This window comes from Erithacus rubecula (assembly GCF_903797595.1).
Source record: "Erithacus rubecula genome assembly, chromosome: 1".
Lineage (NCBI taxonomy): Eukaryota > Metazoa > Chordata > Aves > Passeriformes > Muscicapidae > Erithacus > Erithacus rubecula.
Window position 1 is genome coordinate 68,252,613 of NC_136658.1, and position 25,227 is coordinate 68,277,839.

Sequence of the window (25,227 nt, forward strand, 5' to 3'; positions counted from 1 at the left end):
TTACTGTTGTGCCACCCTCATTATTTATGCTATTGCTTTTTTCTCCAGCACTGAGCATAACAGGTAGCTTGAAAAAGCACTGTACAGAAAGGGTGAACCACTGTAAACCCAAATTCTTAGCTGAACAGAGCAAAGGCAGCTCCACTGCAGCCATCCCACAGAGCTGAGCTGCTAGGAGCAGGATGATGGGGGCAAGAGGGGCTTTCACAGTTTGTGTGCTGACGTGAAGAAAGATAAATTTAGGAGTGAGCCCTAGTTTCTGTGGATTGTGTTTCACAGGAGAGAGAAAAACAAGGCTGTGGTTCACTGTTTCCACAAGAGACATAGGTATTGAATATTATTTCTATCCCAAGATGCTTGTGTTTTTGCCTGCATGATGACCTTTCTTCAACAGGAAGAGTGGAAGGTGATCCCTGTTTCAATCTGTTCCACCACTAGGGCACTCCTGTGGGAATTGTAGCAGATTGCAGCTCCCTCCCTTTGGGAGAGGCTTCTTACTTGTAAAGTTGCTCTGTAAACAATAAATGAAACATAGACTGAAAGCTGCTGCTAGGGAGCTGTGTCTTTTCCTGTCCTCCAGCTTGCCAGTCTGTGTTGGGTACACCCACAAACTAAATACAGGATCTAGTCCATTGGGGAGCATGAGACTATCTGATTTTGCACCCAGGGAGATAAAAGTGGGAGATGCAGAGCTGAGAAAGATGGTCTGAGGACATCAGCCCTGGGCAAAGAGGCACACTGGGAACATTTACACATTTTCAGTGGCAGCTTTGGTGTACAGGGACTCTTATTGACTCTAAGTGATCAGGTGAGTCTTTTGGAGTCAGGGAGCAAATAGCATCTAATTGTATTTTAGGAGCTGGATCCTGCCCTGAGTCCCCAGCAGGTCATGTTCATGAACAGGTGAAGGAAACAGCACAATTTTCTCCCACACTGGCTAAGCCAGCATCCCTCACAGGAACTTATCCACTCCCTATTTACTGGGGTACCACTGAAAACCTGGGGTATCTCAATGTATTGACTACAGAGAATGACTCTGCTCTATAGGGACAGGTAGATAGGCAGCAACTACAGGATTCAAAAATAAAACACCAGCTTGGAAAGAGATAAAATCTCAGATGGCCACAAAGAGATTTGGAAAGTGGAAACTCAGCAGCACTGAGAACATGCCACAAGTCCAAATGCTCCTGGCCTGGTGGCTGACACCCAGGAAGGACTCTTCAGGTATCTGATGGAGGCACTGAGCATTCTAATGCTTAGTTTGGCAACACATCAAATCCCAGATATCCCTTGTCTGTTTCAACCAATAAATAACTGTGTTATACTTCAAAGTTGTGGATATTCTGCTTACAGAATCTCTTTGTGCATAGCAAAAGGTGCCTGAACAAAGTGACCTAGAAAAGGAGAGTTACTGTGTGCTCACTTAAGTAGTACATAAAGCCAGCATGAGCAATAGAAGGAAATCAACTTTCTTTGTTCTTGTTCTCCCTCTGAATTGTTGTAATCTCTCCAGCTAATGAGAATGAAACACTTTCATTGTTACTTGTTGGTGTTTACCACAAAGGCATACGGGTACAAAACACAGCCAAAATTGTATTTCACCTGTACTCAATTGGAAAGTGATGTATGTAGTAGATCATGGTGTGGACTCTTCTTAAGGGCAACAATTCAGATTTTAGTAAGAGCCACAGCAAAACAACCTTTGAAGATGTGAACCATTCTGGTAAGTGAAAAGTAACAGTCTACTGGGGCAGGGTCCCTATGATGTCAAAAAGAGAAATCTGGTTAAAGTTTTGTGTTCTGTGTCTCAAAGTTTTGAGATCACTGAAAGGGTTCAAAGACAAGAAGTTTGAGTCAACTTACCTAACATCTGAGTGTCACAGACACCTGCTCATTACCTTGCTCAATACAGCATCTCCCAAAAGTCAGAGTAAATAGCCTGGACTGACCTTGTGGTCTGCTTTTACATCTGTTCTAGGCATGCCTATTCCCCTCCACTGGGTAAAATGGGGCTCTCCATTTAATCAGGCATTCCTTTACATTTGGCACCAGAAAAGAGCAATGTGCAAGAAGAAAGGACTCACTGAAGATATGAAATCAAATAAGGACTACTGGGTCCAACTTGGATGGAATTAACTTTCTTCACAGAGGCCCTTATGGTGCTGGACTTTTGATTTGTGACCAAAAAATCTGTGATTTGAACACAAATCAAATTGTTGGTCAAACACAAGCACTTTAATTATTGCTGAGAAGTTCTTGTAGAACATCAAGGTTTCTGTTTATCACTCTGGTTCCCCCCAACAAGTTTATTTGGGTCGGTCGAGAACTTTGGAAGGGACACAGGCAGGACAGATAACCCCAACTGATCAAAAGTATATTCTGGAATGTCATATTCTTCAATAAGTTGGCAGAGGGTGTTCTTTCCAAAGCAGACTTTGCTTGGACACTGGTCTGCTCGTGGGAGGTGGCAAATGATTGTATTTGCATCACATGTTCTTTGTTTCCTCTCTTTTTTCTCTTATTAGTTTATCTTTATCTTAAGATCTGAGTTTTTCTCACACTGTTTCTTTCCCCCATTCTTCTGGTGAGAAGTGAGCAAGCAGATTGCAGGTACTTAGTTGCTGGACAGGGTTAATTTACCACAAAGGGCAAAGAAAGCCTGAGGTGGAGCACCTGCAGTAGGAGTGGAGTAACACCATCTTTTGAAAATTAGTTTGTTTGTGACATCTGATGAGGAACTATAGAGAAGGGAAGTATCAATTTGCTCCTCAGGGCCAGTTAAGAGTGGCCATATGAAAGCTTAGTGGTGTGTCTCTCCACCCAGACTTGCTGTAGGTGAATGCAGCAGGAGAGAGTGATCAGCTCTTTAACCTTTCCGTAGACATCCCTGATGTGAGGCTGTCCCAAACCAGAGCAGATGTGGCCTGACCACAGGCACGTTCAGCATCACTTATATCACGTGTATCTCCCCTGATGGGCTTCATCCTACAGCTCTGCCCTCCCCGCTGCTGCTCCCTCCCCCCTCTGTGGCTCTGAAACTCTGGTGACCCCACAGCCCACAATGACCCTCCAGCCTGCACCTTGCTGCCCATGATATTCCCTGTATTTGAGCCAAACCTTGGCCCAGGCCAATGGTGCACCCACACACCTTTACAATTTTCTCCTTTTTTTGGTTGCTATTATTTCTCACATGCTCCTCACGGTGTGGGAGCACCCTGGTGTTTTCTGACCTAATGCTAAACTTCCTTGTGACTGCTTTAACTTCTTGTCTGGTTCTGTGTGACACAAATGTTTAGGAGCTCTGGCAACCTGTTGTGCCAACACTTCTGCAGCTTGCTCTCAGTTCACTGGGTTTCTGTGGTCCTCCACAGCAGTGAGGTGAAGCTGTAATAAATCAGATGTGATGGGTGCAGCCTTCAGTGACCAGGCTTGGGAGCCTCTTGTAGTATAAAGTGCACTTGTGGAGATGTGGCAGCCCACTGCTTCCAGATAAATGCAGATAAATAAGGAAAGACTGGAGTGGGTTGGCCTCCCCTGCCTTAGGATGTGATGAAGGACACGGCATTAACAAGTCTGCTTGCCGCCACAATAACATTTCTGAGCACGGAGCCAGCACTGGCACCCTCAATGTCTCCTTTCCCTACCTCCTTGGAGACAAATTGACCCTGCCTAAGTAAGAAAGGACTTTCCTAATCACATTAGGATCAGTTTAGATGGCAGAGAGTGTAACAAAATTAGAGCTTTTAAACCATTATCTCTTCTTAATGAACATCTGCGTTGATACAAGCCCACGGAGAGTTAAGGAAAGCTGAGCTATGTGTGATCTCATTACAGCTTTAAAAAACAAAATATGTGATGGAGAGCTGGTTCATGGCTGTAAGGAAACCATCAGTCTTTTTATAAGTGGCAAGAAAGGGCCCTGCTCAAGCCCAGAGTAGCTATATTCTGATTCTTGATTTTAAAAATAAAATGATCTTTGATGCTGCAAATACTTTCCTAGGTCCCATATGCAAACTAATATAATACCTAGTCAAGTAATGTATCTCTAATTTCATATTTTATGTGTCATGCCACACTGCTTTAATCATGTTGTCTGCATCTTGTTTGATGCGATAATTGTTGTAATATTTTACATAATCAGAATTAATATGTTGTATGGAGATGCCAGGGAGCATGTCTGATCTGCTTGCTACAACAGCAATAACTGAAGTGATATTGTTATTGTACTCAGAGGGAAACATGAACTCTGCAGAAAAACTGGGCTGGAAGACACAGAGAATAGGACTGGATTTTGGCTAACGTCACATAGACACCTGTATGGCAGGTCCTACAGTGCTCAGAAGTCTTACTGTCTAACATGTTTTTCATAGAAAGAGTAGATGAGAACTGTTCATATATTTCTTAGAATCACAGGATTGTTTAAATTGGAAAAGGCTTCTAAAATCCAGTGCAACTGTTAACCCATTGTTGCCAAGACCACCACAAGAACACGTCCCTAAACACCACATCTACATCTCTTTTAAACACCTCCAGAGATGGTGACCCAGCCACTTCCCTGGGCAGCCTGTTCCAATGCTTGACTGCCTTTTTAGGATAGCAGAAATTCTTCCTGCTATCCAATCTAAACCCTGACATGACTTGAAGCTATTTTTTCTTGTTCTGTCTCTGCTACCTGGAAGAAGAGACTGACTCCACCTGGCTACTCCCTCCTCTCAGGCACTTGTAGAGAGCAATAAGGTGCCCCCTGAGCTCCTTTTCTCCAGGCTGAACATCCCCAGCTCCCTCAGACACTGCTCATAAGCCTTGTGCTCCAGACCCTTCCCCACTCCATCACCCTTCCCTGGACACACTCCATCCCCTCAATGTTCCTCTTATAGTGAGGGGCCCAGAACTGAACACTGAATTTGAGGTTTGGCCTCACAAGTGCTGAGTACAGGGGTATGATCATAAATTAGAAATAAAATAGGACTTCCTGTTGACTTTTCAGAGTATAATTTACTGTTAAAAAACACCCCTTTTATGCACATATGTACATATGAAAATAAAACTCCTGTTCATCCACACACCTGAACAATCAGCTCACTGCCTGGTTCCCTTTGCACCACCCCAGCAGCTACATTACCCAAGGTGAAATTTCTGGGCAAGAGCTAATCCTAAACAGCTGAAGAAGTAATTTGTATTTAATTTCAGGAAAGAAGTTACTTCCCATCCCTCTTTTATTTATATATAACCCACCAGTCTTAGATGTTGGTACTGTGAAATCATCACTCCTGCAACACATTTATGTTGATGTGTGTAAGGGCATATGTGCTGCACATGCACACACAGATATACACACACACAGACACACACACACAGACACACACACACCCCACACATCTCCTTTACTCCAATTTGGCAGAAACCCAAGTCTTATTTTGAAATGTCACACCTCACATATAATTCCCCAAAAGAGTTTGCAATGCAGATCCCTTCAGCAGTCTGGTTCACAGCACATCCCTAAAGCCAGTAATGCTGGTAACAACCTGAGATGGGGGAGCAAAATCTTTTTAAGACAGCCTCAACACTGAAGTCTTTTATGAAACTACTCTCTCCATCTACAGACATTTAATTGCTACCTAGCTTTTGGCCTCATTAAATTCCAGATAATTAATCCCCAAGTACTAGATATTCACTCTGCCCCAAGACACTTCGACGGGTTTTCTTAGCAGTGGCCCTGAAATGATTATTTCCTTTTCTCAGTGCTGAACATGCTGTCTCAGGCAGTTTGATGCATGTCTATTAACAGCACACCACTTGGCTATACTAACAGCAAGAAAAAGACAGGAGAAAAGTACAAGCCTTGCACTATCATCAACTTTTCTGTGAATTAGGGTGATGAGAAAAATGCAGATTTGTCTACTTCCAGGACAATTACCCTGCTGCTCTCCAGGGAGCTCAGTTTGCAGAATGGCCAAAGAGCCAGGCTGAGCTCCAGAGCTGCTGCCATGCACCTCTCATGCTTTGGGATTGTTACCTGCCCATCCTTATGGGAGAGAACAAAACCCAGTCTCCACATTTTGGCATTGAAACCATCTCCCAGCCAGACTGTTCAATCTCCAGTTCTGATTCAAAGGTGGATAAAACCTCTGGGAAAGAAGCACAACACTCTCCCAGTTTTCCAAAAGGAATATTAAACTTAGCTGCAATTTTACCCCAAATAAATCCTGCCACAGGTTTAATTCAATCAAAACTTCTCTCTTCCTCTTAAATAATCAGCAGAAGGCATTTGCTGTAGGTCTCCCCTGCATGACCAGCAGCAGCAGAGGCACAGCTGGAAGGCAGCATCCCACAGGCACTGCCCAAGCACTGCCCCTGGGGACAAACAGAGGCATCTTGCATGAAATTTGCACATTTTCCTTCCAGCACTCAACAGACTCTTAATTTTTTCTCTATTTTGTATAACAAGTTTAGTACAACCTTGAGATGATGCAGTACAGACTTTAAAGCAAATTTCTTAATTTATTTTCTAGATTGTTTGGGCTGTAGCAAAACAGCCCTGACATGAGCTGGGATGTTCTCACAAAGCCCATGGACTTCAGGGTAAGGAATAGTGTTTGTCCTTCAAAAGACAGTTTTTCCTCACTATAAATGCTATCAGCTTATTTTTTTTTTTTTTTTTTTTTTTTTCCCCAGCACTGCATTGCTGTTTGTTGATATGTAATAGGTGCCTGGACTGATTATCTCCAAAACCAGAATAATTAATGGCTTTCTGTAACTTCAACATCAAATGTATTTTGATCAGCCTCAAAAAGAAACCCCTTCTTTCAGCTAATGGGAGGTGTGAACCTCTAAGTGCTGAGCCCGTGAGACTTTCTCTGACTTCAGAAGAGGTTTCATCTCTCATTCCACAAAATTACTGAGAACATCTTAATGAAAAGAGACTGGAGTTTTCTCTTTTCTGTGTCACAGGTCTTGCTTTAACCTCAAAAAGGCCTTGGTTTTTCCAGCTTTAAAATGCAGGTGACAATATTTATAAGCTGACTGGGAGTTTCTACTTGAGGGACACTTTATGGAAGCCAAGCTATTTGCCAAAGACAAGCACGATATTTTCCAGATCAGTGAGCCACAGACTCTATACTGCAGGCAAAAAAAAAAAAAAAAAAAAAAAGTACAGGAGTATCTAGTACCAGTCCCCTGAAACAAGAGCTTCAATACTTAATTAGAGCAGAAGTAGCATTATGACATTTTAATTCTGCCAGGCTGGTAAGGCCAGGGAGAAGGAGCAGAAAGCCCACCGATGATCCCCATCATTTAGGGTGACCAGGGCTTCTCCAGGAACCTGCAGGAGCAGATTGTTCTGCAGGGAGAGTGATCCTCCCCTCTCCTGGATGGGGAAAGCCAGATGGGTCAGGAGTGACTGGGGAAAAAGTAAAGGAGCAATCCAGCAAAAGGGGGCAGGGGCAGAAAGCTGCAGCTGCAGTGGGAAAGCAGTGGGGAGAGCTGGGGCTCTGCTGTGGGGTGAGGGGTGTGTGCAGGCATCTCTGGCTTTTACAGAGTGCTGAAGCATCATTCAGGAGGTTTGCAAGCTGGGGTGACTTTCACAAAGCCTCAGAGGGCAGAAAGTGCTGATCCAGCAGGCAAGAATAGCTGTAGCTGCAGCTGCAAGAGCTGGTGGGAGAAGAGCACAGGGAAAAGGGGCTCTGGAGGGAGCAGGCTGGTGTAGTGAACACGGAGGGAATGTAAGCCTACTGCAGAGCTGTACCAAACTGATACAAACTTTGCTGCTATTTTGGTAGCATTCAGGAAGAAGAAAACACTGAACATTGCCTTCCCAAAAGCTTTGCCAAAGCCTTCCAAGGTAATCAAATGTAGCCTTTTTTTTTTTTTTTTTTTTTTTTTTTTTTTTTTTTTTTTTTTTTTTTTCTGCTGACAGTACTGTTTCTAAAAATATCATATTTTGCCCCTAAACAAGCGATCTCTATTGACTGAAGTCATTGTGTCCAAAGCACAGGACTTTCTAAAAGACATCTGGGAGCTAAGGTTATGGCCTTGAGCTCCTGAGGAGCTCTGGTTTTGAATTTGTGCAACTAGCCTGGTTAGGTTGCCATAAGAGCCTTTTCTAGCTTTAAAGAATGTGAATTTATGTCTGTGAGGCAAGAAGATTTCACTGTACCCTCACCAAAGTTTTACCCTGTGTTGTGTCAGTGAAATTTCAAATAGGAGCAGAAATGGAAGAGCCATTTAACTTGTGCAATCTCCACCTCATCTGGGAGTTACTGCAGAAGGAGCATTGGAAGGACCACACTGTTGCTTGGTCCTGAGGGTTCAGATTCCCCTCCTAATTAATATTTGTTAGTGTGTATGTATTACTTAACGCAGGTCTGAAACACAGAAATGTCTGTTCAAGGTAACCATCTCCTCTCCTCTGATCATGACAGGCCAGCAGCTGTAGGAAAGCTTTTGGTACCTGCTCTGTCTACAGTGGAGTTGATTTATGGTTCTCTTAATGAACATTCTTCTATTACATATTGATTTTCTGCGTGTTTAATAGTTTAGCTTTGAAATGATGTGAAGGCCATAACTACATTAAGCTCATACAAACAGCAAAATACCCCAACATAATAAAGCAAAAAATTGTTGCTGACCTGCAGCTGGTGCATTCTCCCTCAGAGAGCCTGCCTAAGCATCATAGCCAACATGTTCTCTCAAATAATATTTCTCATAGGTGAGCTCATAAGCAAGTTAATTAAATATCAAATTGGTTATTGTGAACGCATTTACTGGGCATGAAAAAATAATGCATGCCTGACATTTCCCTCTGTAAATATGCTTTAAATCATTTGTTGGTAGTTAATTATCACACTGCAAGATTAAGACAAATAGATGTATTTGGGATGCTATAAGGCAGCTGCTTTATGATAATTAAATAACACCAGTAGATTATGCTTAGATAAAAATTCTGGAAAATCAGGAGCATCCCATAAAGGTATGGCATTTATTGGTTCCCTGGGAGCCAATAGCTCCTGGATTAGTGTAGGCACAGAAGAGACACCCACATTAGCAACAAGGGCAGCACAGAGCAGGAAGGAGTGGGCTGATCTGCAGCAGGCTGTTATATTTGGAAAATGACCTGTCCCTGGCCATGATGCGTGGGGTGGATGCCAACACTGCAGAACACCACAGGTCACTTACCAACACAGGTAGCACCCATGTGTGAGCCACAGAGCACAGATGCAGGCTTGAGATATCAGGGGGCTTTGCATCCCTGCTGGTTTTGTCCAGAGAAGGATTTACCCCTTGAGCACACTAATTTATTTCCTTCTTCACCTTAGGGTCAGGGTGTGAGGGCTAAGCCCATCAAAACAAAAGGCTTCCTGCTCTTGCACCTCTCTTTGCTTTGCAGCTAGGGAAGCCATCTCCCATTTGGATCTGGTCATGACACTGTACTGCATCCCAGTCAGCCTTAGTCTTATCTTGCACACTGGAAATGAAGATAATACATTTTAAAAATATCATATGGAACAGCTACAGCCTGACTGCTCATTTGCTGTGGTGGAAGATATCAGGAAAATTAAGTTCCCTGGTAAGACAAAGGAAGATCTTGCCTTTGACTGTGTAGTACATGTACATCTACTATGTATATAGTAGATGCCCCTCCATTTTTGTTTGGCCCTGTCCTAAGGTAGTGCACACTACACCCTTGAAATTTCTGCCAGCTAAGAACTTCCTGAAGATCACAGAGCTGACAAGTTGTTGTGTTTTTTTTTTTTATTTTCCATTTGATAATTGGACATATGGTATGAGAATTAACTCCCCTTCCTGTAATTTAAGCCCAGAGACTGGGTGGCTGCACTGCAGGCACAGACTTCTTCAGGTCTGGCAGCTCATGGTACTTAGGACTGAACAAGACAGTTCACTGTTGTGCACAGGGAACCACTAAGAAAACCCTGCGTGATGGACACCATTTTTATCTACTGGTGAAGATAAGCTGCTGAATACTTCCACATACTTATTTTTTTTATCAAGTCATTGGTGTGGTGAAGCCTAGATGATTTATGGTTGTTCCTGCCTTTGCCAGGGACAGACACAGAGGTTGCTGCACTGACACACACTTTTCCAAAGCACAACCTCCAGCTATAGGTGGCCAAATTTTAGTCAGGTTGGAAGCTGAAAGAAAAAGGTGCCAACGTTGTTGTTCTTGTCTGGGGAAAAATTCAAGTTGTTGGCACAGATCTGCCCCCAAACCTCAGCACACTGACAGGGGAGGCTAGGGAGCTGTGTGTGCCTGGTGACATCTACTTCAGACCCTCATTTCCTGTCACCTCTGCCTCCTCCTGCAGTGCCAGGTCAGGGGGCATCCTCTGCCTCCCTCCTGAAGCCAGGCAGCAGTGGCACACTGTGAATTGCTGAGGTGGCATGATTGCTTCTTTCCTTCTCTGTGGTGGCTGCATGTTAATGGTGGATTAATGAGCCCTCTAAGTATTACTTAATGCTCCTAAAATGCTTTATATTTTCTACTTACATTGTAATCATCATTAAGGGATTAAGGTAAAATATTATAAACTTAGATGGCTAAAGTTAAGCTTCAGCATCCTCATTTTGTTTCTTGCCTATTTACAGTGGTGAGGTCAGTAGAGCATATCCTTTGACTTTACTGAGACCAAAAAGATTGGCAACTTCACAGTATTTATGGCAACAGCATCAATTTTGCAGATGGACCCTTTGCACACACACAGAAGGTTAACCTACACCAGCTGATTTAGCTATTTTGGCCTCCACCCCAAACCCCTTAAGTGATGTCAGGGAATATTGTCCCTCACTAATTTACAGAGAGACAAACCAAAGACACAGATTCCTGCAGAGCATCCCAGCTAGATGGTGGCTCCTGCAGCTCCAGCAGCACAATGGAATGCTGCAGCACATGGATAGGGCTGGCAGGTTTGGAGGCAGATAGACCACAAGGCCTTGGCAGGATGCTGTGCTGGACAGATCCTGTCTCCTGCAGGGCTTATTAGTTCAGGCACAGCACCTGCCTGATAAATCCATTTATTCCCAAGACTCAGCCTGACTTGTCTACAGCCTCTGCTGCCTCTCTGCTCCATCTATTCTTGCACCCCAGCTCCAAGACCTAGAGGGGCAGGATACAGACATCCTGTCAGGGCTGTTGGTGTGGCCAAAGGCTCTGTTTGTACATGGATGAGAAAGGAAGTTTTGGGTACAGAGGAAAGCACAGCAAACTCTGTTCCCTGTAAGCTGGGCTCAGAGCCCAGACTGGGTCAGTCATCCCTGAGCACTCTCCAGGGAGCTCAGGCTGATTTTGCCCATGAACTCAGGAACAGATGGATGGGTCTTGGGGAAATCTTGGTGATGTCCCCAAGATGTAGGGTTGTTCCCCACCAGGGAAACAAATTATCCACAAAAACCAGACCTAAGTTGTCCTGGCTGCAGAGGGGTAGATTTTTGCTCAACTTCGACACACAGCTATTTGCAAGTACAAAGTGGCACAGGTCTTGCTGGAGCACCTGAGCTGTAATTATGGGGTCATCCAGGACTGAAGGAGACTGCAACCCACTGAGTGACCTGCCTGCAGAGAGCCTCAAGGATCTTTGCAACAAAAAATAACTCAGAAGCAACTTGATCTGCAAGTTTCTTCTAAAAGCCAAGATGCAAAAGTTACCATTACAAAAAATGCTGAAAGGCTGCTTTTGGCAGATTTTCCCTGTGAGTGAGTAATGGAAAGGTTTTCTTTTTCCCAACATCTGCTTCATCAGACTGAGCTCTCTTGCTACCGGCTGTTCACTGGCCACCGGCAAATTGAAGTTGCTTTAGTTAAAGAAGCAAATAAGCAAAATATCCAGACATAGCCTGGATTTATCTGTGAACTGGGATGCTCTTTTCTAATCACTGGTTTATTATTAAAAAATCATTAAAAGCTTAAAAATTTTTAAGAGATACCAGTAAGCTCATGTTTAGCTGCAAGTATAAATTATCTCCAGTTGCCTTGTGAAGCTTCCAGGAGATTAGGTTGCTTTCAGATCTGTTTTCTGATAGTGCCTTCATCTTTTACCAACAGCCTGAAACAATTTTCAGTCTTTATAATCTGTTATTTACAAATCAGTGGTTATGTTTGTGCAACCATTCACGACCTTAATATTTTTGAGCCTCTTTTTTAAAAGATTTCCTGTGGCAGAAGAAACTCAGCAAAAGTTCAATTTTCTTTTAAAGCTGTAGAATTTCCTATGTGATTTAGACCCTTGAGATTCCAGACAGGAACAGGAATTGAACAAAGAGTTCCAGTTTGGCTGTACAGGGGGGAACCAGAAGAAGTGTTGGTGAATTACTGCAAGTATTTGCATCTGTTTTCCTGGCACAGTTTAAATCTTGACCTGGGCATAGCCATGGATTGTCTGCAGGTAGACACACACCTATCTGTGAGGAATGTGCTCCTGCTGCATTGCTGCCTTCTTTGAGTTTGCACTCTGCTGAGTGTGGCTGTGAAAAACTTATCTTTCAGCCACTCCCTGAAGCACAAATAATGAGAAGTTTAAGCCTGAGCTGATGTCTTCAGGGAAATATTTATACAGGACACTGCTTGGCTCAACAGGGGTTAAGATACCCCCAAAAAGCATTTGCCAGAATGATGACAGAGAGGAAACTGAATGAGCCAGACAATACCCTGACCACATCACAACTATAGGAATGTGAGGAGAGAAAATAAGATATGGATGTATTTCCCAAGCCAACAAACCTAAAACAAAACATTTTTGAAGGATCTGTGTTTTTGGCTCCTGTCAGACACCTTATGGTGAAGCTTGCTATGGTGGCCTAGGATATTCCTGATTCCAGGACCAACACAGCCACTGCCAAGGCAGCAAAGGAAAACACGCACCTACATTTCAGCTGTCTCTCTAGTCTGACAGAAAAATGTAAATTTTTATTAAAATGCTATTTTAATAAACCCACAAAAACCTATGAAATGGGCTGTGGGTGGCCTGAGGACTAAGGTTTGTTTCACCCTCTGCTGTCACTGCAGCAGGGCAATGACAGCTTTTAAGGAGCCAGTAAAGTCATGGGGAATGGCAGTATTTTAATCCAGCCAAGATCCCCAACAAAAGATAGGTCACCCACAGACTTCCATACTGCAAAACATGGCCTAAAAAGGCTGGGAAAATCAGCATTTCCTGACCTCTAGCAATGCTATCTCATCCCAAGTCTGTGTCACACCTGTGGCTTTCAGTGATAGAAGACAAACAGAAACTCCACTGAGCCTGTGAGCAGACCCAGAATCCAGGCAGAAAACAGAAACAGCACTGCCTAAGTAACCTCTCTGCTTTGTGCCTCTTTGCACAGCAAATTAACACAGCTTGCACATCCAAAAGTGGGTCTGAAGCATCAGGGATTCTGCCATAGGGAGAAAGTAATCATGAAGCAGTTAATTGAGTAAGCCCAGGAAATTTTTTTCTGCTGGAAGCCACCCCGTAAGGAGAATGAGAGGAAGATTTGTGCAAGAGGATTATTTTCTCCATATGACTTGCTCTGTATCATTTTCTCCACTCAGCACTCTATAGGAAGATATTTACACTTGTGCCATGATACAAAGTCTTTTCTGGTAGATGTTGAACAATGTGTCTTCTCAGTGTCAGAATTTATTTAGTATTGCTTGTAATTACAAATAAGGGTGCTTGTCCCAAAGCATATTTTGGAGTATGTCTTATTCTTTTTGCCATTCCTCCTCTGCCACAGTGACCTCCTTTCCAGTCCAGACTGATTTAATTAGCTGGTGATGTCTCTGGGATTTGCATTTCTGATGAATTTAAATTACCAGATACTTGTGTAACTGGCATAGCTCCATACTTTTTCACTGATGTCGGTCTCCTGTGCTGAACATTGGATACCCAAGTGGGTCCCACATGACTTTCTATCTGCCTTCTTCATTCTTTCCAGCTACATTTTTCTGATATGACTTTGGTTTGGTGACTGTTGAGGCAAATGTTCAAAGATTGCTCTTGATGCCCTTACACTGTTGCACCTCCCTGTTCACACCAAGTTCTGTTTTTATAGAGTATTGCAGGGTCAGAACAATTCCGGTGGAGAGGAGTTCTGGGCAGCTGTGGATGAGCTCTCACAAACTGCACTCAGCTGGTTTACAGAACTGCTAACACAGCTCAGGATGAGGCTGGTCTTTGCCCAAGGGGTACATTGCTGGCTCATGCTCAGATTATCTACCAGGTATGGGCCCTTTGTCTCTCTGTCTTACCTGGCAAAGGTAATAACATCCATGCCTTTTTCACTCACTTTGCCTGGAATTCTCTATCATCAACTAGTCCAAAAAGTAATTCCCTACTTTTTTCCTGGTGATGAGTTCTTTCTAGTAGAAATAAATTGAAAGCTCTCAGCAAGCAGTTATGATGACAGACCTTTTTTTACTACATCTGAAATCTCCCTAAAAGCTTTCTTTTCCTGAGTGGGAAGAAAATTGTCTTACCTGAACCTGTGTTAAACAGCAAACGTAATATTTAGTGTTACTCTGTCCAAACTTTAGGATTTGTCTTAGGGACACAACTATCCTACTTGGTTTTTCTTTTGCATGAGTCAAAGGAACTGTAGGGTATCAGTGGGGTTCATTTAATTTAACTTCAGCTAGACACAAATGATATATCCATCCCAAGTTAGTCTTCCAGCTTCCTTGATTGTTGGTGGCAAGAAAAACAGTCTTTCTTTGAGGACAAAAAAATCTCACTGATCCTAGACTCCTAAGGATGTTGCACCACAGAGAGGACCTCAGCTCTCAGGCAGAAAGAGCAGGGAGCTCACAGTACTGCCTTCCTTCCAGAAGTTAACCCTAGATTCCCCTGGCCTCCCCTGGCCTTTGGTGTGCCTTTTCATACAGGGCAGTCCAACCAGCACAGATAGCACATCCCTGTATGCAACCAGGTGCCCTCGGCTGAGCAGACCTTGCAGTGCAGCACTCAGGAGGAGGAGGATGTCTCCAGTCTGCCCTGCACCCTTCTAAGGAGGTGGGAATGTCTGCTGAACTCCAGCAGGTTTTTCACGTGGTCCTTTGCTGCATCAAGTTTGATAATTTTTAGAATGCCTGGGTAAGTGTCTGATCCTGCAAAGCATCTGTATTTTTCCATCTGTGCATGTGATTGACACTGAGTCTGGAGTGCACCAGCTGAGGCCAAGGTACTGCCATGATCACCCCACTGCCACCATCCTGCTGCTCCCATTTCAGCCTCTCTTTTCCACAAAGCCTGAAGGTGACTGTGACCGTCCCCTTACCCCAGCTGCCCTATGCAATCCCTGAGTGCTGGTCATTTACTCCAGTTTTATGCTCATTACTTTGCTTATTTCCCACATGGAGGTTCCCAGGAGTGGAAGAACATTTTCATCCTCTGCTGATGTGGTTTTCTGCTCTGCAGCATCCGCCTCCTTGCTCATCTATAGCATTTGTGTTCTGCACAAGGAGATGTTACCAATTTAGTATTTTTCTGTCTCATTTATGCTCCATTTCTCTGTTTCTCTTTACATTTCAGCTGACATTTCATGTGAAAGAGTGTGTAATCTTGTGTTTAAAATATTCACAAGGATATGTGTGTCTTCTCAGCTATGCATTTACTAGGAGCTGATAGGCACTTCATCAGCTACTCTGAACCCTAATATTTCCATTGTGAAATACTAAAGCTTTTCAAATGATTTATTTTTTACTAAGAAGGCCAATCTGAAAGTAAAAGAAGGTTTCAGTTGGATCAGTTCAGAATGAAATTATTCTGGAAAAAAAAGAACCAAAAAGCACTGCATCTGATATGGAAATAGGTGGCTAATTTCTTTCCAAAGTTGTTTCAAACATTTCTGTTTTTTGAAAAAAGAACACCAAAATAAACACACAATATACTCAAAGGTCTCTGTTTTTCTCATCTGTGATGCTTTCATGGTATTGCCGAGATGAAAGGGGAGAGCTAAAGATAAATCCATTAATGTTATATAAGATGCTCAAAAATGCCTCTAAATAAAAGTACTTCAAATTGTACACTTCACATGTGTCAGGAAATGCATTGGCCGTGCCAAGCTGCTCTTTTCTCTTTGGATAATGCTGATATGGATAATGGGAGAGCTGAACAGGAGCATTGCAGGTGGTTATTAGCAGCAGGTCACCCAGAGCAATTTTCAGGAAGTCTCCATGCACAAGTGAAATTCTTCCATTCAGCACAGCCCTCAGTAATCCCAAGGGGTAAGAGCTTTGTGTGAGGTTCTGAAAAACAGCTGAGCCACTGCCCTGCCCACTGCTTGTCCTTGCAGTGTGGAAGCAGAAGGGACGTGTGTCTTCTTTGGCAGTGTGCACACGAAACCACCAGCTTAAATCCCTGCTGAAAGTGTATTTGCTTTGCCACACCAGAACACAGAGCAGATATTCTCTTTTGGGAACTGGTGGGACCATTTCCATGGCTCACTGTGTTGGGTGGACAGCAAGGGCTGTGGCTCCTTAGTTGGATCTGCTTGCTCGAGCTCCAGTCCAGTGCAGGTTGACAATTAATTTTTCAGGCACCTAAAGCCCTTGGCTCCCTTGGCAGCTGCACCCAGGGCTGGTGACAAAATGTTTCACTGCTTTTTGTAGCTCTCCTGGTCTTGCCTGTGATGGTGTTAAAGTGAAACTTCATCTGTCAACAGTGAAATTGGTGGCATCAAAGATTGAATGATTGTGATTTCTTCTGAAACAGCTTGGAGGAAAATAAGACATCCAAAGTTGGAGTGAAGTTAGTGATGGTTTCCTTTCAGCGGGAGCAAGAAAAGCCCCAGATCAGGTTTTTGAATGACAGATGAGGAGAATCTTTTGCTTTAAGACTTTGGTACAGCAGGGAATGGGAAGCATGAAAAAGAGCAAGAGCAGAGAAGAAAAGATACTCAACAAAAAGAGGCAAGCTATGGAAAGAAAGAAAAATAGTACAGTCTGATAAGGTATTTAATGACTGGGCATCCGTGCTTTTTATTTCCAAATACACCACATCACACAGAGGTGGGCTAGGAAGTTGCTGTTGTGTTCAGCTAGACCCAAGAGGCTTCCCCAGGCTCCATCAGAAATTGAAGTGGCTCAGCTCAGTAACACTGCATAAAGACTGTCTTCCCCCTACTGCCACCCTGTGAAATTATTGCAGGATTCAGTTTTTCTCTCTTGTGCACTCAGTTGAGGGATGCCAATTTCCTGTTGTGAGGGGAAGACTTTGGGGTTGAGACACAAAGTCTCAACTCTGAGCCAGACAGAACAAGAATTATGGGCTTTTAAACAGCATAGGAAACACCAAAGTCCTAGGAAGGCAGGGCACAGACACAGAAGCTCCAGCTCCTCTCCCTCATTTTACCAGAGCTCCTGGGATCTGATGCACTACCTTTAAACCAAATTTCTTGCATTACTAAAGAAACTCAGATTGTTTCTCAGACAAAAAAAAAAAAAAAAAAGAAGCTTTTAAATGTCACCCAGCTGTGTATGCTGGTGAGAATCTTAATGGTTAAACTAAAAATTATACTCTCTGTAAATTCCAGCTTTGAGGCAAAATTCATTGTGTCTGGGAACCTAACTGAGGGCATTTTAGCTCCTGGGGTTTTCAGGACCCTATTCAGTGTGACTTTGATCTGTTGGGAAGCAGACTGAGGCCTTGCCACTGATTTCATGTAATCAAGACTTATATTAAAACACCCCTTTTTCTTCTGCTCCCTCTGTGTTAGTCACAGCAATTCCTTTGGGACAGTATTTCTCCCGAGACAGTTACCTGGGCTATTATGTCTAACCCAAAGGGCTGCACTAAGAAATTGCTGATATACTGGGCCATATCAGAGTGGGTGGATTATAAAGTAATATGTGGCAGTGCCTTGATGGCTACTTCTCACCCTGCTGTCAAACACCCCGTCAAGGGAAAAGACATTTCTCTAATATTAAAATAACAGCACTGTCTTCCATTGATAACATCTGACTTCAAATGTCCCACAACCAGGTCAGATTTAATACAGAATCAGAGAATCCTAGAACAGTTTGAGCTGGAAGGGACCTTTTAAAGTCCATCTCGTTCAGCCCCACTGCAATGAGCAGGGACATCTTCAACAAGATCAGGCTGCTCAGAGTCCTGTCCAACCTGACCTTGAATGTTTCCAGGCACAGAGCATAAACCACCTCTCTGGGAAAACTGCCAGTGTTTCACCACCCTTATCATAAAAATACTTCTTTGTTATATCTAATCTAAATCGATCCTCCTTCAGCTTAAAACCATTACCCCTTGTGCTATTGCCTCAAATTCACTCTCAAAATCAGACGTGGGTAGGAAAGGACAGTGCTTGCCTACTCTATCCCACCTCAATAGCTACAGCATGACACACAGGACCAGTTAAGAATGGTAATTAACTTTCTGCAGTGGGTTTGGGCTGGGGGGTAAGGAGAAGGAGGCCCAACTCTATTAACATAGAAATTTCAGAGATGGGGGCTCTTTCCCTCCCTCTCCCAAGGAGACACCGTGGTTGTTATTCTGTGAGACCATGCAGAAGCTCAGGCCTGTCCTGCTTTGCAGTAAGCTCAGAGTGAAGCTCGTGCTGCCCTTTGCTGCAGTCCACAGTCAGGCAGGTGAATGGATCTGCAGGTTTAAGGTTAATGGCTTGCTGGAGAGAGGGGTTCCTGCAAATGGAGAGTCCCCAGGGAGAGCTGTCGGAGCATGCTGTGCCTCCTGTCTGCAGGGTGACCTCAAACTCACATCTCAGGGCAGACCTGGGGCTCCTGGGGTGCTTGGGGTCAGCTGGAATCCCTTCAAACAGAGGCAGGGCAGAAGGAGGGGTGACAGAGCTCTGCCTGCTGCTATCCACAGCCCTTCAAAAGGGTTTAAAATCTGAGGTGCCTGGTGCTCACACAGCCCTAGCCCATGGCTGGGAAATAAGCACCTTGCCAGGAACCCAGGTTTGCAGGTAGCAGAGCATTTTACAGATCTTCTCACCACAGCTGTCACAATCCTGCTGGACACTGGGGCCAAATGCCACTTTGTCCCCAAATCACAGCCCTGCACGGGAGATTTGAGGTTGTCTGGGCTGAGACAGTGGCATCTGGGAGCATCTGGATCAGGTTTCAGAGTCACTGTCCTCTCTTACCCCAAATAAATAGATCTCCTGGGGGTGTAATGCACTCTAGCACTTAAATCCTCCTGGGTATAAAGTGGATTACAATGCTATTTGGCTGGCCACTGAGTGCTGAGAAAAACTGTTATAACAGGATTCAAATCCTTTCCCTAAGTCAGAGCAGATTTGCTTGTTGCTTTAAAAACTAGCTGAAGGACAGCTTGGACCTATAAACCCTTTTAGAATATAAGATTACTCTTTTTTATGAACTTGTTTGAATATTCTTTTTTTGTAATTCAGCAAGTTCCTTGAAGTCCAACAGAGGAGGAGATTGTTGTTTTTTACAAGACTATTGTAAACACACTTTTTTATTATTTAAAGGAACAGCTTTCACCTTCCCCAAAGAGTTAAAAATTGTGTGTAAAAAGCTATTAACTCCTTGAATGAAGAAGATCTGTTTTACCCAGTCATATGCAGCATCTCATGAAGCATCAGCACCTGTCTGGAATTGTGGTTGTACTTCTGTCCCCTGCTATGTGAGGCTGGCTATTGAGACAGGGACTGATGCTAAGGAGTGAGGGTACCCCCCTAACTTTACCTTCTTTCTAGTTAGCAATTCTGGGGAGTATTGTTATTGACAGGGGGGGGGAAATGTACAGGAATTCACTGAGCCTCACCTCTGCAGGATCAGAAAACCCTGCCCATTTCTTCCATGCAAATGGAGGACCTTTAAACTTTCCCTGCATGCTGGGACCTGCAGCCAGCAGCATAAGTGTTGCTCCTTTAATTGGTACAGCTTTGGAGGGAGCAGCCACTTGACTAGAGAGCTCTGTTGCCCAGCTGTGCCTCTCCAAGGGAAGATGTCAGGTTGACCACATGCTTGAAAGAAGACAGGTTTACAAAGTAATGGATATAATATAGTTGAGGATGAAGGTGACCTGTAGAAGTGTGGTAAGTAAGTGGTTTTCTCTCCTTGGCAAGTGAATTTTGATCCCAGTATAGCACTGTATTGTGAGACATTGCTATGTCTGGGAAAGCTTTGTAGGAGGACAAAAGAGTAGAAAGCAGCAAGAAGGACAAAGGCTCCAAAATAAACACCCTCTCCCATTCATACTCCTGCCAAACCAACAAAACAGAGAGGGATAGCTGCAAAATTGTCTTTCCTTCTTAGAGTTACCCATGTCAGCCTGTCAAGTGCAGGGAAAATAGCAGCAGATCAATAAAGGTGTGTGGGTTGACACTTTTACCATCTTGCCCTTTAATAAACACAGACATGTTCATCAGCCTTCCCAATTAATGAGCCTTTCAGTGGAAAGAAATATGCAAGTTTCTCTCTAAGTCTGAGCTTCTCTACCAATCTCTGGATCTCTCCTAAAAGAAGAGGAAAGTGTCAGAGGTCCAGGCTGTGATGATGATGATGGCAGTGCTCTGGCATAACTTTACAGGAGTGCCCCCTTGGTCTGGCTGTGGGTCTGTGACAGCAGAAACTGGTGCAACCTTCCCTGGAGGGTACCAGGTCTCCCCTGTCCTCTGCTGCTCACTGAGTGCTTTCTGTGAGCCACATCTCTGACACACACACACACACACCAGCCATGCATCCCCCTGTGTGGGCTGAATCCCACTACCATCCCTGAGCACTCCCTGGGGTGGAAGGAGTGAAAATGGAGGTCCTGCAGCAATTGACTTTAATGAAGTTATGTGCATTGGCACTGATTGAAGACCTGACCCGTGAGAAGGATGTCAACGTGCATAATCACACCAGAGTGTGATGCCTGTCATTTATCATTTGCACCAATCAGCCAGGAGTCCCCTTGCACTAGCACTGTGGAGATAAAGAATAAAGCAATCCCTTTGCAAAGGGCTTACAATTTTGGAGTAAGCACAAATATTTAAGCCTTGAAGAAAAGGGAGAGAAATGACATTGCTCCTAGCCCTTGTTTCCTAGCAGGTTTGTATTCATCAACTGTGAACCTTAATACAGTTTTCACTCCACTTGTCAATTGCTAAGATAGATTTGGGTGCTGTCAACAAAATGCTACAGTTGAAAAGACCCAGCTAGAAATAGTAGACTAAGAAACATTGAAGTAATAATAATACTGTAACCCACCAGAGGAGTAAGTTTGGCCCTTTCACATTCCATGGTTCCTTAGATGCCTTTTGGGAGCAGCAACAGCCTCCCTGTGCATGCCTGGGGGAGAAACTGGCACCCTGAGAAGCAGGTTCACCAGGTTTTGGACAAGGTGTGTTGCTCGCCCAGAGCCAGCAGGCTCCAGTTGTCCCACAGGCTGCTGTGTGTGAACAACTATAGGTGTCATGCTGGGCACAAAGGGACCTGATCCCCACATCTCCTCTGGATGCTGTCACAAAGTGGTGATGCGTTCCTTACGCAGCTGGAGGGGAGCTGAACACCTGGGGAGCACATCACTGCTAAAGCCACCATATTTCTGTGCCTGGTTGTGAACTGGGCAACCTGGGAGCGCTTGCACAGCATGTTTGACTACAGCCAGAGGGGTTTATCAGAGCAGAGAGTTTCTCATCAGCTTGTTTATCTGCACAGTGTCTCAACAGGCTCCTCTGGAGACACCTGTGCTGCTGGGCTCCCACTGCAGCCTTATCAGGGGAGCAATTCCCAGCCAAGTCAAGAGAATTCTTCTGGGGCCTCACTGACACATCAGACCTTTTTCTAGAGGGTCCTGCTTGTTTCCAAGAGAATTTGCTTCCAATGCCTACATTCAAATGCTGCCCAGGCTGTACTGAGATTGTTCATTTTCTGCTGGGATTTTGGTCTGAGCAGTGAAGAGCTTGGCCACGGGGGCTGTTAGCAAAATAAAATGCCCTATGTGTTTATCACAGCTGCAACTCCTGCAATAGCAAACCTGCAACTCAGCAGGACCTGAAATGATAAACTTGGGTCTAGTCTTAGGTAACAGTGGAGCAATAGTGACCCCGCTGTGTGCTTACAGGACCTCATCACAAAGCTCCACTGGCACTGAAATTGTAATGGGACCTCTTGTGTGTTGACACTTTTTCTGCTCACTTTTTTTTCTTTTTAATAATTAAAATTATAGATGAAAGTAACAGGAGACTGTCACATAAAAGGATTAAGCACAGAAGAATTCACTTACAAAATCTCCCCATGCACTTAGGAATGCAGCTAATTTTTTTACCCATTCAGACAACCGGTCCCTTTCAGATAATGACAGGGCTGTGTGTTAACTTATCTTGTGAGGAGAGTGGTGCTGGGAGAGGAGACCCTGCACCCAAGCTGTTCATACCCTGGGAGTGCTGCCTCAGCCTTGCAGGAAAATCCTCCTGGAGCCAGCACCCTGCTAGAAACAATCTTTTCCTGCCTGAGCACAGCCTGAGATGGGAAGGATGACTGTGGGAAACATGCCCTTTTTTTGTGAGGTGATGCTGTTCTGAAGAGGGATTTACTACATCAATGGATATCCCAGGGACTAGGAGCTCAGGAAAGATGTTTCCTGCAACCCCTCCAAGTACCTCACAGGGACCCTTGTAGAGCCAAAAATAGCTTGTCCTGAATTAAATTGATTTCTAAGCTTGCACCAGGACAGCAGAGCTACCTCACAAGTCAGGTCAGCAAGGACTTCTCACAAAACAGAAGCCACTTCATTAAAGTTGGTCATTCACTAGTGTGATAAAGTAATTAAAGCCTCCTGATTGCTTTCTCCCCCTGCTGCTCCTTCTCTACTACAAACATGAAGGCTCTGGTATAGATGGAGCTGTTGACACTTTGTCAGTGAAAATTCAGAACTGTGCAAGTAAAAGAAATGTTTTTGTGGGGACTATAAATAGTTTTGAATTAAAGCAAATGTTTTCTCCCTCCTAAAATAGATTCACCTTGCAAACAGCTTAAGGACAGTTTCAGTGCCAGAGGAATGTCCCCAGGAGACAGAAGCAGCCGTTTTTCCCCTGAAAGAGCAAAAACCAGCAGAGGAGATCCCTCTATGCCACCCCCCTCTTCCTATTCCCCACTGCCTGGCAGCATCCCTCTGTGCTGGGGTGTCAGCCTGGGAGACCACACAGCATCCTTCTACTAAAAAGGGATGTTGATTCATCCAACTAACTTTTCCAATCATTTTTACCAAACGCTTGCAACATCCATGCTCATTATGTGGGTGAAAAGGATGAGGAAACTTTGGGGAGGGGGAGCCGCACTTCCCACGATCTCTCGGAGCAGTGGGTTGCTTCTCCTTTGCTCCAAAGAGAATCATGCATTCAAACAATGCAAACATCCTCTCTGCCAGGGCTGCAATATGTTAACAGCACTCTCCCCTTGCTGCCAGAGCATAATCTCCTTCCCTGTGGAGAATCACGGGTGCCGGTAGTGGGGAAGACGAGGGGATGTTAGAAGAAAAAAATACATTTTTAACTCACCTTGAGGCTGTGCGTTGGGTTGACGACACAGACAAGTTGCCCGGCAGCTGAGAAAACCCTCTTTGCCTTGTAGTGCTGAAACCGCAGGTGAATGAGATCTAACACAGCCCCAAAGCACTGGGTGAAGAAAAGCATCACAACTTTTGGCGTTGCTGCTGCTGCTGCTGCTGCTGCTGCTGCTGCTGCTGCTGCTGCTGCTGGCAGTGGGCAGGGGAAGCAGCTGGGAGCTCTGGAGTCCTTGAGCCCGGGCTGGGAGTGCAGGCAGCGAGAGCTGCTCTCCGGCACAGCTTAGCATGCCTTCATATTCATCATCAAAATAAGACGGGAAGAGGCTTGCAGCAGCGGGGCGGCCAATGGAAAGGACAGGAATGTTATCCTTGAGGTCCGGAGACAGCCAATAACAAATGCCTCCCCTCCAGAAACTCCCTGATGAATTGAGCCTGGTGGAGAATGTATTATTGAACATTACCATACATCAGCACGTTGCATTTATCTTATGATTACAGCCAGTCATACGTAAGGCTGTGGAGATATGTGGGCAAAATTGATTGCTTAACATCTCCATTTATTAATTGCCTTAATTTAACAAAGGAGCGCTCAGACAGCAAAGCTACATGTAAGGAGTAAGGAAGAACCCCTCCGGTGAAACTGTTGGAAAGTAGCAAAAATAGGTTAAGCAGACTGTGCTTTACTGAGGGAGTAAAATCAAATATGCAAGGAGAGTTACAGCTCCTTGCAGGGGTTAAGCAGAAGTAGAGCTTGCTACATAAATAGATTCTCGTCTGTGCATTCACAGGCTTCAATTTGGATTTTCACTGCTCTCAAGTTTTCTAAATTTTATATGCTGCTACTTCACAAGAGTCCCAGCTCACAAATAACATTTTTCCCATCACTGAAAATAGGAGAGGTCAGGTCTCAGGTCTGGTGTAACTTGGAATAACTCCATTTAGAGACAGAGATGTTTTCCTGATTTACACTTGCTGGTGGATCAGGTCTGTTGGACACAAAACATAGTAATTACTGGATGCTGGAACTATGGGAGCATAAAAAGGCACAGAGCACGCTTCTAAAAATAATGAAATACGTGATGCATGAGAGCACACACACACACACACAGAGAAACTTGCACTGAGGGAAAAGTGGCTTTCAAATCAACAGAATAATTAAACATGCAGGAGGCTTTTCCTTGTCATTCATCTGCATATCAGTGAGCAGGAAATTACGAATTAGCCATTAGATAGTCCTAGGCATTAAAAAGGAATTAGGGAAGTGCAACGAAAATAAACATGCTTTCAGGTATTATTACCAGTGCATATCTCTGCTGGTGGGCAGGGATCCTTCTCGAGCCATTGAGTCTCATTAAACTTGAGTCCCCGTAACCAGGTTTTCTGGGGGGGGGTGACTGCACTGAAACAGCTGAGGGAATCAGAAAGCACATTCATTTCATGGGACAATCCTGTGTGATATGTTGCTCTGCTTGTTAATAAATCAAAGAGAGTTAATTTAATTAGCTGTCTGCCAGAACTTCCTATCAGGGTGCTATTTAGGCTTGCTAGCTAAGTACTCAGATGGCTTATTTAGCCTTGGTAATCCTTTTTCCCTTCAAAGCAGAACAGAGAAAAGTAGCTTTTCTTTCTTTTTTTTTTTTTTCCTTTCTTTTTAAAAGTGAGTCCCATGCTGGAGGTGAGGCTGCTGCTGCGGACAGAGCAGCCCCTGTACAGCACAGGAATTAGCCTGGGACTGTATTGTCACAACTGC

The 25,227-nt window shown here is 44.2% G+C and overlaps 1 protein-coding gene across 1 annotated transcript in view; it reads right to left on the minus strand.

Annotated features, from left to right (window-relative positions):
• Nucleotides 1-23,766, minus strand: part of SIAH3 (siah E3 ubiquitin protein ligase family member 3) — a 40,223-nt gene extending 16,457 nt beyond the window's left edge. Inside the window, exon 1 of the mRNA XM_079307303.1 lies at nucleotides 23,470-23,766. Coding sequence (XP_079163429.1) covers nucleotides 23,470-23,604 — 135 coding nt within the window. The 5' untranslated portion in view covers nucleotides 23,605-23,766. The remainder of the gene's footprint in view (nucleotides 1-23,469) is intronic.
• Between the last annotated feature and the right edge of the window lie 1,461 nt (nucleotides 23,767-25,227).